General features: G+C 41.2%; 2 protein-coding genes across 2 annotated transcripts; one reads left to right on the top strand and one right to left on the bottom strand.

The window, feature by feature from the left end:
• Positions 1-5,035: 5,035 nt before the first annotated feature.
• On the bottom strand, positions 5,036-8,219 carry LOC307020902 (leucine-rich repeat neuronal protein 4). The gene is made up of 2 exons (XM_079652599.1): positions 8,011-8,219; positions 5,036-7,260 (listed from the first exon to the last, which is right to left on the bottom strand). The coding sequence occupies exon 2, from the start codon at positions 7,254-7,256 to the stop codon at positions 6,534-6,536; it is 723 nt and encodes a 240-aa protein (XP_079508725.1). The 5' UTR covers positions 7,257-7,260; positions 8,011-8,219; the 3' UTR covers positions 5,036-6,533.
• A 3,721-nt stretch (positions 8,220-11,940) lies between these two features.
• On the top strand, positions 11,941-16,515 carry LOC307018698 (uncharacterized protein). Its single transcript, XM_079649057.1, has 2 exons — positions 11,941-13,055; positions 13,478-16,515. Exons 1-2 carry the CDS (start codon positions 12,389-12,391, stop codon positions 14,401-14,403), a joined length of 1,593 nt encoding a protein of 530 aa, XP_079505183.1. The 5' UTR covers positions 11,941-12,388; the 3' UTR covers positions 14,404-16,515.
• Positions 16,516-16,891: the final 376 nt, after the last annotated feature.

Here is a 16,891-nt window from a genome sequence, read left to right as displayed (position 1 = left end):
AGATTGTCTTCCGAGGCAACAAAGAACATGTTATTTTATAAAGTGCACGGAAAGTTCCTCCAGCTGGAACAGTGCGGCCTGTCTGGGGAAACTACTTGACCTCACAGGTTTAAATACAGCTCCGGCTCCGTGTCCCTCAGGTTTCCAGCACTCTTAGAGATTCAGTCGAAGGCTTTGGAGCAGGAACATGAATGCCTTTTATTGAAGTTTTCCAGAACAAATCAACACTCAGCTGTTTAAAGAATACAAAGCATTCATACCGATTTAAAGGTCACCTATTATGCGAAATCCACTTTTTCATGTATTTTATTCATCAACATGTGTCCCCTCTGTGTTAACAGATTCTGAAAGTTTCAGGAACAAAGATTTGCTCTCTTTTTGTCCTGATCCATTTCTATAAAAACCTGTCTGAAAATGAGCTGATCAGATTTCGGCCACTTTATGATGACACAACGATTGTTGAGCTTGTGTAACCATTAGCCAATCACCAACCAAGGTAACCCCCCCCCCCCCACCTTATCACCTAAATCTCCTCCTAGAGCACCATTGTGTTCTTTTTAACTAAATATCCGTCCCTGGCCAACTTGAGGCCCAACGCAGAGTTAGTTGATGAGGCCCTCTGTTTCGCAAGCGTCGACGGGGGTTAGTGGAGCCCCGCAGCAGCAAAACTGTGCCGCGCCACACTAATTGCGCCGCATAGGTGTGGCTCAGTTGAGGCCCCCTCCGCGAGATGAGGCCCCCTCCGCGAGTTGAGGCCCCCTTCGCAAGTCGATGCCCCCTCCGCGAGGTGAGGCCCCACGCAGTCTGCGTGATCTGCCTGTAAGGAGGGACAGCCCTGCAAAAATCTCTCAGAGGGGCGTGGGGAGTGGCTCCTTATTTTCATCTAAAGTAACAGACAGAATCAGCACTTTTGAAACAGGGCTGAAACAGAGAGGATTATGGGATGTTGCAATGATCTGTTTGGTATTTGGAGCCAAACACTTCAGAGACATGTTTTGTATATATCTGAGACCTATAATATATTGATGAAAAACCGTATAATAGGGGAGCTTTAATACTTTTCTCTCATATGCAGACAGCTCACAGATATAACTAAATTAGCCCCGTTACATGTGATACATCTTTCCAAATGTCAAGCTATATGATGTTCTCCCTTGGCATGTTTCTTTAAAGGTTCTTGGTTTGAATTGTTTGTTGTAAAAATGTGCTTTTTATTTTAATTTAAATGTGTTAACATATTTTACTAAATTAAGGAAGAGCAATAACACATGGCCTAGAGGGAGCAAGATTGTCAGTCTAAATGTTACCACTTTGTGTGAAATTGTGCAGTGACCCTTGACCTTTGATCTCTCATATTCTTATTTCCTTTGTGTTCACCCTATGTCTGACCCTTATACTCCTCCTTAAAACCAGATAATAAAATGATATAAATATGACAGAAAAGTGAGAGAAAACCTCTAAATGTATCAAATGTATTCTATTGTTTGATTTAGGATTGAAGAGGATTTTTCTACATGTAGTTTGACGAAAAAACGTGTGTTCTGGCCTCAGCGAACTCTTTAAAATGTTTTTATCTTTCAACACGAGTGTTTTATGCGTACAGATCTGTCCTCTGGACGCTGGCCGTGGCTCGCTGATGAAAAACAAAATGTCATCATGATTCCTGGCCTGTGAAGGCATGTGACGGTTGAAAGAGCAGGTGTGTGTGTGTGTGTGTGTGTGTGTGTGTGTGTGTGACTGTGTGTGTGACTGTGTGTGTGACTGTGTGTGTGTGTGTGTGTGTGTGTATTGTGTGTGTAATGTGTGTGTGTGTGTGACAGTCCTGATGCCAGAGTGATTGATAACCCTCCTCTCGGAGCCGGAGCTCGTTTTCAACCTACTCAACTCTGTCCTGTATAATGCCAGGTTGCCATGGTTACCCTTGCTCTTCATACAAGGAAATGTGGAGGGGAAAAACCGGAAATATTTCCTCCTCTTTATGACAGGCTCTTGCTCAGCCATCCTGGGGGGTTGAGAGGATAGCGTGGAATTTTTTTCGGGACACAGAGCAAACATTCAGCCTCTCCTTTAAACACACCGAACCCACAGCTACTCTCTCCTCTGCGATGTGGAGGAGCTGGTGTCTGAGCTGATTACCGCTACAAACTCATTTTCCTCTTTATTAAAGCAACTAATTTCCACTAAATTATCACTGAGTGCGTGCCGGAGGTGGCTTTGACTTCTGCTCTGCTCTTTGCGATAATGACCTCTAGTGGTTCCTGTGGAAACAAATGAAAGGGACCCAAGGTCTAAATTATGAAAGACGCACACTCTGTTTTTTTTCATTTCTGTTGATGTCGTCGACGGTGCCAAAACATGAAATGTAATCTCGCACACGCCTTGTTGCAGTTGCATAAATCCCCATCATCCTTCGTGTGACACTTAGAGACAGAAGTTAATCTTTTTATTTACAGAGTCTCGGTGTGAGCCAAGACAGACTGACTGACTTAAGACATAAACAGGATGAGACGCCTACAGGGGGATCAGTTTGAACAACCTCCCACTTAGACCCACAGTTTCCTCTGTTGAAGGCCACATGATGTCTCCTAGTCCCCTGTTTTTAACTCTAAATTACACTTAGCTTGTGAGCAAAGAATTATTTAATTGAAATCCTTTCATTTCCTTTTCTTTTTTATTCATTATACTTTCCTCGGCAAGGCGAAATAAGATGAAATCTCTCTGCATTTGAATACAAACCAGCATGCGTTCATGCCTGCATCCAATAATGGCCGCTGATGGATGCCTGACCCACTTTGAAGATGTTATGCCCTGTAACAGCTGACCCCGGCGGGCAGAGAAAGCAGCCATTAGTGCCCCTGCTGGTGGATAACTAATAACAAGCACTTGCTGATGCTAATCAATTTTCATGAATAATGAATTGCATGCAATTAAATGACTGTTTGGAATAGGTGTCCTTATAATGTTATGAGATGAGTATTATGTTGCAACCTAGAATTACTGTCATTGCTGCAAAGCCTCTTAAAAGCCGATGCCATGAAAACACATTCAGGGATTGTTTTTAATCAGAAATAAAACAATGACTCCTTATTCAATGTAATTCCAAACACTTAGCACATTTAAACACATTTTAGCAAACGCTAAAGAGGTAAGGTTGTTGATTATTTTTCAATCTCTTTTATACTGTTAAGTCTAACCATCATATTTCTGAAGTTAAGTATCATCTCCAACAGCTCCTGTCTGTTTTCCTGTCCCTCGATTCCCACTGTATCTATCTACACTGTGTTCTAAAAAGGACATGTTCATCCCTTGCAGCTTTAATGTTGTCATTATTTGTGTTGATCTCCTTTTCTGCCTTTAGTGCAGAGCAGTCTTCTCTCAGGATGAAAAGGACCAGCAGAGGGCATTAATGTGACTTTTCCTCTCCCAGCCTGAAGGCACAGCAGAGGCCTTTAAAAGGTAGCTTTGTCTCTGTTGTGAAAATAATCTTCAATGCAGAAAGATACTGATAAAAGGGTTACTAAATGACCCTAAAATAGTCTACGTAGGTGACATGTGTATAAGGTGAGTCATTTCTCAACTCTGTCTGTTTAATCATCATGAGTCTGAACACAATGCAATAACTGTAGGGAGAATCCAAAACTTCCTAAATACGCATGCACACACGTCAGGCAGCAGCAGTTCGTAGACGACACAAATACTCATTTGTACTCAACAAACTCCATGGTCACTGTTAACCACACAGTAACAGAATGACAGGTAGAGGCTGTCACAAAGTATGTTGTTGTGAAATCCCGGAGTCTGAATTCAGCTGATTTACTGTTTAAAATGTGACCTCACCATGAGTCAGGGTTTGCTGAATGAGATGGCAGTGATTCAACATGACCGGTACACAACACTCATCCCTACTGCTGCTGACCTTGTTTCAAAATCGGCGTGCAGTTACAAAAAAAGCTGTGTCATATGTATCTGAGAATCATCATTACTGTGTATCTGCTCCGTCTTTCACTGGAGGTGTTGGAAATGATCAGCAGTTCAGAGGAGCATTTCCTCTGAAGGACATTTCTCCTACGCATAGTCCGTGCTACTTCTGTCGGCACAAGCCCCTGCCTGCCCGGGAGCTGCATCGATGCGAAAAGGACTCGGCAAATGACTGGCAGATCATGTCATATGGTTTATTCTGTGCCATATATCCAATATTTTTCTTTTATTTAATTGATATGTCATATACGTTTTCTAAAATGATAATTAAGTTGGAAGAGTGTGACACTTGATCACTTCTAAACACTTTAAAGTCACACATTGCTGAATGTATTGCCTTTGAAAAAGGTTACTTCAGGTCGTTCAAACTCAAAACCGTGATGGATTTGTTTGTTTTTTGTAGTTTCATGAATTGAAATGGAAAATGTGGGTTCCCAATCTTCACAGAATAAACCTACTCCGGTTGCTCAATTTAACTTGGTAATTTTTCATTGAATTTTTATGAATATATATTGTTAGAGACAGTATTTTGATTTGATAAGAAATCCTATCCTTCCTATTCCTTTTGAATATTGTAAAGGCCTATTTTTCTTTGTTGCATGTGCAAAGGTTTGTTATTTTATTTTGAGCAAACATATCGCAACATCTTCTAAACCATCGGAGGCCAAGCAACACTTCAAACTGTGAGTAATTTAAGGAAAGAAACGAGTTAGAACTGTCTGTTTAGGCGTCTAGTGGCTTGATGGAAAATCAAGGAAGGAAGCCACGACATATATTATATTTTTCAATTCCATACAGCATACACTACACATCTTAGTCGGATTCATTTAGGTATATAGTTAATATCAGTATTTAATTAATACAATTACAACCATACCAGTCAATGATGAGACTTTCTGGGAGAGAAGATGGTGGCGTTACCAAGTCGTCTTATGTATTTCTTTAGTGATATAAGTTTAATATCTTGTGTCTTTAGGTTAAGCTTTACATTCTTACAATCATTGCGATGTAACCTCCAAGGGCAGCAAATGAGCACATGTGCTTATTGAAAACGTGATTTTTCGGTTTAAGGTAGACTTTTATTGTTCTGTAAACATTCAAACACATCTTACGTTTCTTTAAAAAATAATTTCTTTAAAAAGAAAAAGGCAAATCACATTCAATTCCAAATGAAATACATGAGTACATGTTGTTCTGTTCAGGTACCATCAGGAAAATCTATTCTACTGAGGTTTAAGTACACTACATTTTGTTCAGTACAGGCTGCTACCACATTAAATTGTCCACATGTGTCTGCATTTCCTCTCATATTGGCCCGTTTATGTCCAGATGTCCCTCCCAGTATGAAAGCGACAGCACTCTCAGGCTGAATACATGTCATAAAAGCAGCATCTTGAGTCCATTTCAGCGGCTGAAATTGACAATCTGTTGTGTCTCCAAAGTACAGCTGTTAGCTGACTTCCATGCAGCTCTGTGTAAATTGTGCAGTGCAGTTGGAAAAATAAAAATGCCAGGAGCAATGGAAAAGCTCCATGGCAGCAGCCAGAGAAAGAAATGAATTATAACATGGCTGCGAGACATGCAGATGGAGGCTTGAACATGAGATAAACTGGAGGGGGGGTTTAAATATTGGACTTTCTTCTCTTTTTCAATACCCAAAAAAAAAAAGAACGAAAGCCTGAAGCTTCTCTCCAGTTCAGTGCTAGATGACTGGAAGTCTTAGCTGGAGTGAGACGAACCTCACAAATCCATATCCGCTGAAAAGGCTATTGTATGACAGCTGGAAAAACAGCAGCAACACTTGAGCTCATCCAGCATGCCAACACCACTTCCGACAATGAGACACAGATGGAGGACAACACCCGTCCCAAAGCTGTGAAATAACTACTCATTTTAGCAACTCAAGACATTCAGTTTAACTGAACTGAATAGTCAGACGTTAAACACACAGTATAGTTTCAGTCCTTCAGTTTGTTTCTCAAAACTTGTTTTAGGAAATCTGTCAAATCAAACTCTTAACATACTTAAGGTCTATCAAACACAGCACATAATACAACACATCATTCACTTTCCATTATTAAAACTTAAAGCATTCAGTCACTGAGTTACAAAAGAAAGCGTAACACCACCATACACATTTTTGCTTTACATTATACAGTATTTTTAAACATGTCAGCAACCGCCAACAAACATAACTCAAATATTCATCTCATACATTAACACAAACCTAAAAGCCAAACTGTCAACCAAAAAGTCATCTGATGTTTTAAACCTGTCCCCCAAAAGGGCTTTTTTCTGGGTTTCATCTTTTAGAAAACTTATATTAAATAAATACTCTTTTAAGCTGGTTTTCAAATCACAGACGTCAGAACTTCCTTTTAAACAGCAATGGTTTTCTAAATGGCACATGTATCGATGTGAGGTGACAAGATGTTCCTTTCTTCGAATGTAAGATATCCTGTTTTGTGCAGATATGATAGAGTACACAGTTAATGAACTGGAATGACGCTGAGGAATCTTGTGGGGCCGAGTCTTATCTTAGCTCTGTTTTCTGTTCACTGTGTCTCAGTAGTGTTGTGCAGTGAGATGCTGGCCTGCTGCTTCCTCTGCCTCCTGCGCCTCCAGAGCAGCACGGCCAGCAAGAGGAGCAGCAGGAAGCCCAGCGCCCCCCCGATGAGTCCCACCGTCAGAGGCAGACTCCTGTCCCGTGGCTTGAACATCGAACAGGACCCCTGACTGTGCCCAGCATCGTTCACCGCCATCACACAAACCTCTGAGATGTGCTCGATGTCGCCCACTCCACCGTTCCTTCGACTCTTCCCAAACGTCTGCCTCTGTTCCCCCCCGACTGTCACATTAAATGCTGTGACGTGGGAATAAGGTGCACACCACTGAACTATGACCTCCGACCCATTCCAGGTGACCGATGTCAGGCTGGGGGGCTGCGGGCGCACATTATGTAAAGTGAAGCCTGGACACAAGCAGCCGGTGGAGGCAGCCAGCTCAGTGCAGGGGATCTGACTCTCCAGGCAGGGATTGTATTTGCATTTCTCAGTTTTCTGTCCATGTGGAGACACTTTGCTCTGTGGTATAGGTGTGGCTGTGACTTCATCGTCGGGGTAATCATTTTCCCGAACCACGAAGGACTCACGTGTTGTTTGGGGACTCATGGTATACGTGCCTGGCACTTGTGATGTAGGGAGGGGACGGTAACCCCTGATGAGAACCAGGCAAACGATCGCCAGGGGGAAAGGCAGGTCCCTGCTGGCAGCAATCATCTTTCTGGAAATGAGAGAAAGAAAAATTCCATCAGCTAGTTGGAAAATCTGTTTTTCAGATCAATGAAAAGCATCAGCCCCTTGGGCTTCCAGCCATGTACTAGACGTCTCTTCTTTTCCCCGCATGAAAGACGCTGAATGGGGACATGCAGTCAGTTCTTCACTGATGCTGTGTCTTTTACAGGGTATATAACTGCACAGGGAATGTAACAAATAGCTTAAATGGGAGCCTAGTGCCTGCTGGGAAATTGAAAAAGAACATTAACTGTCAAAAAAGTAACGCACACTGCAACTGTGGACACTTCATTAATTAAAAGTTTTATTCTGTGGCATGTTTGTGAAGGATTTATAGTCTTGTTAACAGAGCTGCTATCATTAATCCTCACTTGTTAAGATTTGGAGGTACTTCATACTAATTCAGCATTCCAGGCGTATTGCACAACAGGTCCAAATGCCTACACACCCAAGACTGAGTGCAGCCCTCTAAGCTGGGTCCAGTTACAGGACAGCTGCAAGTGCCGTTTCCACAAGAATCCACACAAACATACCTGAAATATGTGCTGTGCTGGACATGCATAGAGAATCGACAATGGATCCCATTCACAAAAGTCCTTGGAGAGATAAGTCTGTTTGACCTCATTAAAATAGAGCAGGAGCCACTATTGAATACTACTCTGGGCTATTTGTTTAGCCACAGCTAGGCTACAATCTCTGGTGTTAAGAGTGAAAATATAATAAAAAGTTATAAACCTACCTGTTGATGCAAAGGTTTTGAAATCTGATTGAGAATGAGCTCCGTTCCCCTCGTCTTTCCTTCCACTTGTTCCCTCTTTTTCTCTCTCCTCCTTTATTTATTTCCCTTCTCCCAAACAATCACCTCCTTCTTTCTGCCCTCCTCCCACAATCCCTCCTTATTCCCGACTCTGCTTGACCAGCTCCACCTCCCTCTTTTCTGAATGCTATAGTTATGTGCTTGCTGTTAATGACATGATTACTATAAGCTAGAAAATTAGATCATTTACTGGTGAAGTGAACCATGTGCATTCCTTAGCGGTGTGCAGATTTCTTTAGAGCATGCACTTCTTGTTAATGATCTCTTGTTTTCCTTTTAGGGCTGAGGGAAATTGAACAGGATTGGGTATTGTCTACGTCAGGGCTTATATTCATTAGAATTCATCATCCCTGACATATGCCAGTAATTTTCCGCCTATCCCATTATCTCAACCACATGTCCTATCACCTGAAAAAAATGTATGACTTTACTGGTGTGCTCACCAAAAAGGCCGGAAATCAACCTGACTGTGCTTGTTCTGGAAAAGAACAAGTCTTAAATAACTATGCTGGTATTTTTCTTAAGAAGACTAAAACAGTCAGAATAAGAAGTACAAGATGTGGTGATTGTTTTTAGAATTGACATCACAACTCCAGTCAGCGCTTTCAGGAAAGAGAAGAACTGGACAATAATTTTTATGTGACATGTGGGAAAGCATCTTTTCCAGATGTAGCCAGGCACAAATCCAGCTGCACGCTCTCATCTCAGCTTTGACTTTGAGCTTAGACCACAGAAAATATGGGCACTATTAGTTTGCATTGCCCGTACCAGAAGGACTGTGTTCAGTATGCTCTGAGTGAGAAAGCAATGATATAAAAATACTAATTTACTTATTTATTTACACAAATGACTATTTTACCCCAATACACTATCTAACACCTGCATTATTGTTGTTATTTGTATTTTCCTTTTATCATTATTATTATTATTATCCTTGTGTGAATTATTATCTACGTGTTTCCCTTTATTTTCTGTTGCTTCTTTAACACCATCTTATCTTATTATGTTTCTTATACTTTTATTGTATATTTTCCATCTTGTATGAGCCGTTGGTGACTCAATGTGTACCAGAAGGACTGTGTTCAGTCAGCTTTGACTGAGAGAACAATTATATCAAAATGCACTTACTCATTTAACAACAGGAATGACTATTTTACCCAAATATACTAGATCTAACACCTGCATAAAGACATGTTTATATGTTATTTTTGTAATTTCTATTTATACTGTTTATTTTAACTTTTACAGTATTTTTATCCTTTCGAATTCTTATCTACATGTTTGACTTTACCATATCTTATCTTAGCTATTATGTTTTCTTGTTATGTTTCTTATACTTTTATTGTATATTTTCTTTCTATCTATTTGTATGAGCCGTGGGTGAGTCAATGTGTTTGGGTCTTACTGGATACAGTGTGGGTGTGTACGTGTCAAGGAGAATATTTGTACAAATATTTTTATGCAGGAATATGGGTAGGTTTATGTATTGCGTAACACAGGCTTTGTGTATGTATTCTATCTGATTTCTACACTGAAAAACATCTATTTTTGCTTTATTTCCTAATAATTCATGTTCATATTCGGAAGACTTTATTGACCCCAGGGGGGAAATACGGTTGTTTTGCAGCTGTTCTTGTCTAGGGAAAAAAATAGAATTCTAAGTTATGGTACAGTTTAGTCATAGAGTTTTGGCAGTTTTATGACGGACATGTAACTAATCACAGGTGTGACATAAGGCCAGGGGTGAAATGAGTCAGTTGTAGGTCTGTAAATGGTTTATCCACGATGGGAGAAACAGTGTCACAGTCTTTTTATTAGATAGTGTGTCAATATGAGCAAGAAATATTTGTGTTGTGACAAAATAATCAGGCAGATAAAGAAGTGTTGCAACATGACCCACAATGCACTGCCCCTCTTGCCATGCAACACATCACTTTTTCCCCAACCACTGTGGCTGGTATGAGTCTGCTTTCCTCATTACGAACGGTTGAATGTGAATATAGTTTTTTATAATTAAGAAATAGAAGCGACCGAAGTCAATTCAACAGGGTCCTGTTATAAGGCAAATTAATAATCATATCCATAAAACTAGAACTGACATGATTCTTCTTACAGTAAGAATCACTCAATAGGCTACTTTACTTAATCTTTAAAGGATCCAAGTGCTGGTAAACAGGGGGGAAAATTGGGAACTGCAACACACTTTTTAAAGTATAATGTGATAGTTATTACATAAAAAACAATAATACGTGATAGAAATAATAATAATGAAGAATAACTTAAATAAACAAATGTTTAAGTGTTAATTCCTTCCTGTTTGGGAAGTCATTTCAATTACATAGATAGATAGATGATAAATGTAAGGTTTCTTACTTCAGTATTATTAAAGCAGTCTACAGTGCCCCCTACAGCCTAAAATAATAAGGGAAACACGAAAAAAAGAAGGAATTAAACTTGGAGCCAGGCGAGCCGATGTCCGTGTTTCCTCACTTGGTGTAATTGACAGTAATTCGTTTTTTTAAATTTGTTGGATTGCATTTTGACATTGAACAGTTCATCTGCGAAGCATCACAAAGTTGATACGTTTGGCCTCTTTCACAGCATCCTGCAGCACACTGTTGAGGATGAAGTGGTATGTCTTCCGCCGGTTTCAGAGTATATATAACCATCTGAGAGGTCAATGACCTGAGTGTGCTTTGGATTTTGAACACGCAAGTCTAATTTAAGATTGAAAAGAGGAAAACTATAGCTTTTTTCCGCAAATGGCTGCTGCACAGCCACGAAGATTGGGTCACATTTCGCCCTGATTTAAAACTTGCAGGCTTGTAAATAGGACCCACTACACTTGTACATTAGGGCAGTTTAGACAAAAATATTTCTTTAACATTTTGAGGGACTTTACTTGAGTAATTAAATGTTAAAAAAAGTTTGCTTCTTTTTACTTCAACTACTATTCAGAGGTATATCGTGTACTTGTACTCCACTACATTTATTTAATACCGTGAGTTACTTTGCACATTTGGATTAATAATGTGACTTGTAACAGAGCATTCCTACATTCTGGTACTTTAAGATCTGAGCACCTCTTCCACTTGTAGCGAATTAGCAAGTTATGTAATGGTGCAATATGAAGCTGTGTAATTGCAAAAGCCAATGAGCTGCAAACTAAGTTATGTAAAGCATCTGTTGACATATATTGTCTTTTGTAGCAGGTGAAAAATGTTGACATTAAAAAAGGGAATCCAGAAACAATTATTGTATTATTCTCAGAGTTAATTCAACTAATCAATTGCTCTTTACCTTGATGTCATTTTGCCATCCCTTTGGTAAACTTATTAAACTGATTGAACTAAATACGAATGAATAAAGAAAATTACTAATTTGGCTGATCGAATCGCGTAGTTTGGAAATGCATGATCTATGTTAATGTGTACTAATTATTGATGCAACATTGTGTACATGGCTTTAATTATGCAACTGTTGAAAGTGGAGCATATTTAAATGTCTTATACTGCAGGGTAGCTTAAGCTATGGTATTATTGTATAATGTAAATTATATTTACCACTGTGTCAACAGAATTATATTTGACCTTTTAGATGAAAAGCAGAAAAGAAGAGTCTGAATGTAGGGTTTACAAATTGTATTGTCTATACATACATTTTCAATGCAACAATTATATAAAGAAAATATGTTTCTAATATGCAAGATGTAATAGAAATACGAAATGCTTTGCAAGCAAACGGCTATTACATTTAAAAAGGAGCACTATGGCTTATTTATAATGCTCTGCTGAAAGGATGAAACTCCCTTCAAGTCAACACTCAGGGCACAGTGAACACAGGCTACTCTGATGCCATCCCTGTGCGACGGGCCTCAGAGTCAGCACAGAGCAGTTCCGCTGGCTGAGGCAGGAGATGGGTGAGTTGCTGCTGGGGACCATGGTATCACTGAACAATAATCTACGGACTTGAATAACGCCGGTAAAGACCGTCGACTCTTTCCTCCTGCAGAGTCACGGTGTTTGCAAGAGGTCGTTTTTACCGACTCGCGTTTTTAGCTTTAAAGCTAGCAGGCTAATGTGAGCTAGCGGTACCGGGGCCCTGCGAAGAGTTCATTGTTTTTGTCAGCCACGCCAGATAAACATAACTTGGGCAGATGTAATAGCGGTTCGTTGTTTTAATATACCACACTTGCAGGATTATTCCAGTTGGTCGTAATTTTAGACTGTTTTAATAGCTCATCAGACGTTAGCATAGCCTGTAAACGCTAGCAAACTGCATTAAAGCTAACTTTAAAATCATGACTGCCCGGAGGACAGGCTATGCTGCTGCTGGCATGGTCTCCACTCCCTCTAATAGCGGAAATCGTAAACAGAGCTTAATAGACAGGACCGGGGTCGAGTCCTGTTATGACCGGAAAGGAGCCTCGCAGGGCGGCGTGACCATCACGTCGCTGAAGACCCGACTCGCCCCGACCATCCAGACCGCCATGTCCGCTGCAGTGGACACTCTGCTGGGGGAAGTGGTGCTGATGCTCAACGAGACCCAGCAAGAGCTGCTGCACAAGGAACAGGAGAATGAGAGACTCAAGGTGCGTCTGGAGGTGTCTGAAAGGGAGCTGAAGACTTTACAGGAATGTCTTTGCAGCGCTCAGAAGCACATAGACCAGCTTCAGATCTCCTACACCGGCTCTCCGTCCATCGGGCAGTCCGTGTTCGCCCCGTCTCTCTCCTCCATGGCTTCAATGGCCTCAGGCTTGGACCGGGATCACCAGGGCGGCCGGAATGTGAACGGAGCCGGGGTGGACTTGGGTCTCGGTGGGTCAGTGGATGACTCCCTTCACGGGTTTGATACAAGAGATGACTACAAAATGTGCCAGCTCTCTATCCAGCCCGACGGCTCTGTGACCAACCACGCGCTGGACACCTTTACCTCCAACACATCGCATATGTGCTCCGATAGACCAGGTAAATATGCAATTTGAACTGTGTGTATTAGGGCTCAAACTAGCTGTTATTTCCATTATGGCTTAATCAGATGTTTACTTTGTGTTGTCACTCCCAAAGATTAAGTTTAATATTAAATAAACCAGAGAAAAGCTGTACATCTCCACATTTGAAAAACTTAGACCTCAGGTCTTCTATTTTGCATTGCAAATGACAATAATCAACAAGGAAGGCACATGCTTTTTTTCTGGTTGACTCATTGATTAATCTAATAATCCATTAAACTCTATTCTGTTTTATTTTTTACGGTGTCCTTTGTCTTTGATTGTGAGAGCAAGTAAATCAAGGAGTTATTTTAAATGGACATATGGATTCATAGTTGTGTTTTAATATAGCATTCCTTTCACATTAACTATCTCTGCATGTTTGAATTTGTCTTTCAGATGAGAGGCAGACTCAGGCACAAGGTGGAGCTTCCAGTTTTGAGATTAAAGAGGAGCAGTTGCCCGGTTCAGGCTCCGGTCAGCCCGGTAGGAAGGACAACAGGGTCGGGGAGAGCGATCTTGGCTACGTTCAAGTTGGGGAAGAGGGTTCCCAGCGTTCCTTTACTCATCCACTACGTCACCAAAGACCTGTGCGAGAATGTGGCAGTGACTTGCAGCAGGGAGGACTTGATGGACAGAAACAGTTGGCTAGGACTCCTGGAGCCGGGAGAGTAGACGGCGTCTCACCGGGCAGAGCAGACGACTCTGCTGGACCTTCAGCCTCTGACACCCCAGTGGAGCCCTCTTTAGACCGGCCTCACCACTGTCTGGAGTGTGGGAAGACTTTCCGTCTGATCTCCAGCCTGAAGAAGCACATCCGCATCCACACTGGAGAGAAGCCTTACCCGTGTGCAGTGTGCGGCCGCCGCTTCCGCGAGTCAGGGGCGCTTAAAACCCACCTGCGTATTCACACGGGTGAGAAACCATACTCTTGCTCAGAGTGTGGGAACTGCTTCCGCCACTTGGACGGTTTGCGCAAACACAGGCGCACGCACACCGGGGAAAAACCGTACGTTTGTGCCATCTGTGGGAAGCGCCTGAGCCGCCTGCAGCACCTGAAACACCACCAGCTGATCCACACCGGGGAGCGGCCCTGCTGCTGCCCCTTCTGCAACCGCAGCTTCAAGGAGCCCGCGGCGCTACGCAAACACATCCGCACGCACCGGGAGGAGGGCGGTCACTTGGGGATTGTTCCCGTGGACGAAGCGGAGCAAGACGTTCTGGACGACATTAACAACCTCCACCCGGCAGCGCCGTCCCCTCAGATGAGGTTCGAGGACTGGGGAGCTGACGAGGAAGACAGCTCGGTGGTGGATTGCGTGTAGGAGCTTATAAATATAGGAATAACTGTCTGCTGGCATTTTACCTATGTAACCTTCTCCGTGGACATGGAACAAGGTGTTTGTGTGGTTTGTAAACACGATGGATAAGTGTGAGGCTACATATAACCCAAGCCTTGGAGCCTCGTTTATATCTGGTGTTTCCATACTCTTAGATGTAATTATATAACGTTTTAAAATATCCCACGGTACATTCTTCAACAACAACTATATTTGTCGGGACATTCATCAAGCAGCAGCACAGGGAGATGCAGGTTTGCTAACTTCTCCTGCAATCATTTAGGAAATTGATAGCTGAAGTGTACAAGAGCTGTTTTCTTATTTAAAATAAAAGTGCCTTGAACACTCAGTCAACCATCAACTGCTGTTCAAGATTTAAGTCAGGACAAGAGTTAAGTTACCACTCTGGTCCTGAGTTTTTTATAATTTCGCAGATTAGAGACTGGATAGCTGTTGAATTGTCCCTCGGCTACTGATTAGGCACACTGGTTGAAATGGATCCATGCGACTGGTTCATGTCTCATGTGTGGACAAACATGCAGGAGTTCAGACCGTTTGCATTATGTTGCTTGTCATCGTTGATCAAACCAAACTTTACAGTATTTTTGGTTACGGTTGCTTGTGCTTTTAAATAATGTAAGAGGTGTATGAACAAAACAATGTCAATATGTTTCACATAATTGCGTCTTTAAAGAGCAGGAAAACAACTTTTTAAATGGTGGCAATTTTAACCCTTAGAGAATTTCTGTCTCCTATCAGGATAGAAATGTTTTACTACCTCTGTTTTTATCTTTGTTGCACTCACTGCTTATCCTGTTTGTAGATATTTCAGCACTGTCTTTTCAAAAGTGCATAATGGCCGTTAATATTGAACTATAGTTCTCTGGTATTTTCACCAAGTTGGGATTCAAATAGCTATAATTGTTGTAAAAGATACGTTTGCTGCTATATGCAGACACAATAATATTGAATGACTACAAAAATAGCATTAATAAGGGATTAATTCAATTCAAAAAGGTAGCGTGTCCTCTCTCGCGCTACCCAAATGAAACCATCCGTTAGCTTTAAAGCTATTTAAATAGAACTACCTTTGCTCTCTTGTGTTTGTGTCTTAATGAATCCTGAACCAGTCCTAATCTTTACCTCTCACCTCTGCAGAGCTCCTATCAGTGACACAATCCTAATGTGGTAAGTGAAGCTGAAGTGTGAAGAATATCTGAAGACATCCGACATTTATTCAGTCATTTCCAGAGCACCCAGATCAACAGCTTAGACTTTCTGTCATTCTCATTCGCAGCTTTGACTCTAATTTCTCTCTTATGGACCATATGTTAGCATTCCCCTTTCTTTTTTTCAAGCTGCTACTGTTTTGTCCGGAGAGCCTTAACCTTTTCTGGACTTGCATTTCTGTAACCGGCCAGTCACTAGCGATCACTAGCGGACAGATTGAGGTGCTTGCATGTGCATATCGGTTTTTCCGCTAGCGTCTAATGCCTTCCGGCTGTTTCTGTACATAAGAATGTAGTCTTAGCCATTTTATCTGGATTAATGAGGGTTAACATTTATTGAAAAGTGTATGTGCGTGGGGAAAAAAAGGAAAGAGTATGTGCTTTAAAAAGAGGCTAACATGCTGCTGTGTAATAACTTGTAATCTCATTCTTCCTGATGTTCTTCCTGTTGCGACACGACGGTTGCATCAGGGTTTACAGCAGAGCATTAATCTTCTCAGCCTTTAAACGTAGGCCTCTGGTGTCTTTTACCTTGTATACTACTATAACAATCTCCATGTAACGATTCTATGTACATTTACGGTATTTTTAAAGGCACTCAAAATGTTAAATATATTACTGTATAGCCAGAAAAAGATTTGCCACGGTAGACTTGACCCCAGATAATCATATTTATTGTTTTTTGTATTACAAACAAAAGGGGGCCTTTGCATGTAGGTTTGAACTGTAATTACATTCTTCCTTAAAAAGTCAGTATTAAATGTGAAAACATATTTTTTAATGCATCTGTGTTGAACATATATCCCCCTCATCCCATTCATCCCGTTTCCTGCTGTAAATGTTATTATATTAAAGGGCCTTGTTTCTACTTGTCTTTCTGTGGCTGTTTATTCCAAAAAACTAAATTTAAGTTATCAATTTCCTCGAGGATGCGGCAACTTGCTGAAACTTGATAAAGCCAAGAGTGCTTCCTAATTTTAGTTTATCCTAGCGTTATGACTTTAGTCTCACTCCCTTCGTATCGTGACAGGAGAACCGCGTTAACCCCGAAGGAGAGTTTTCTGAAGCTGTGCCAAACAGATTGTGTAGGTGCTGTCGACACGCCCAAAGGCCAGTCTCAAATAATACCCTTCCCTTCTCCAGATGCTGAGTAATGGCAGCTGTGTTTATACTATTATGCTATTTAAGGTGGCTCTTGTATGATTACAGGAAACTGTAGTTAAACCTTTTTTTCTCTCAGTTTT

This window comes from Notothenia rossii, assembly GCF_949606895.1.
Source record: "Notothenia rossii genome assembly, chromosome: 9".
Taxonomy (NCBI): Eukaryota; Metazoa; Chordata; class Actinopteri; order Perciformes; family Nototheniidae; genus Notothenia; species Notothenia rossii.
The sequence above is the reverse complement of the archived record's forward strand: the minus strand, read 5'-3'. Positions and strand labels throughout refer to the sequence as shown.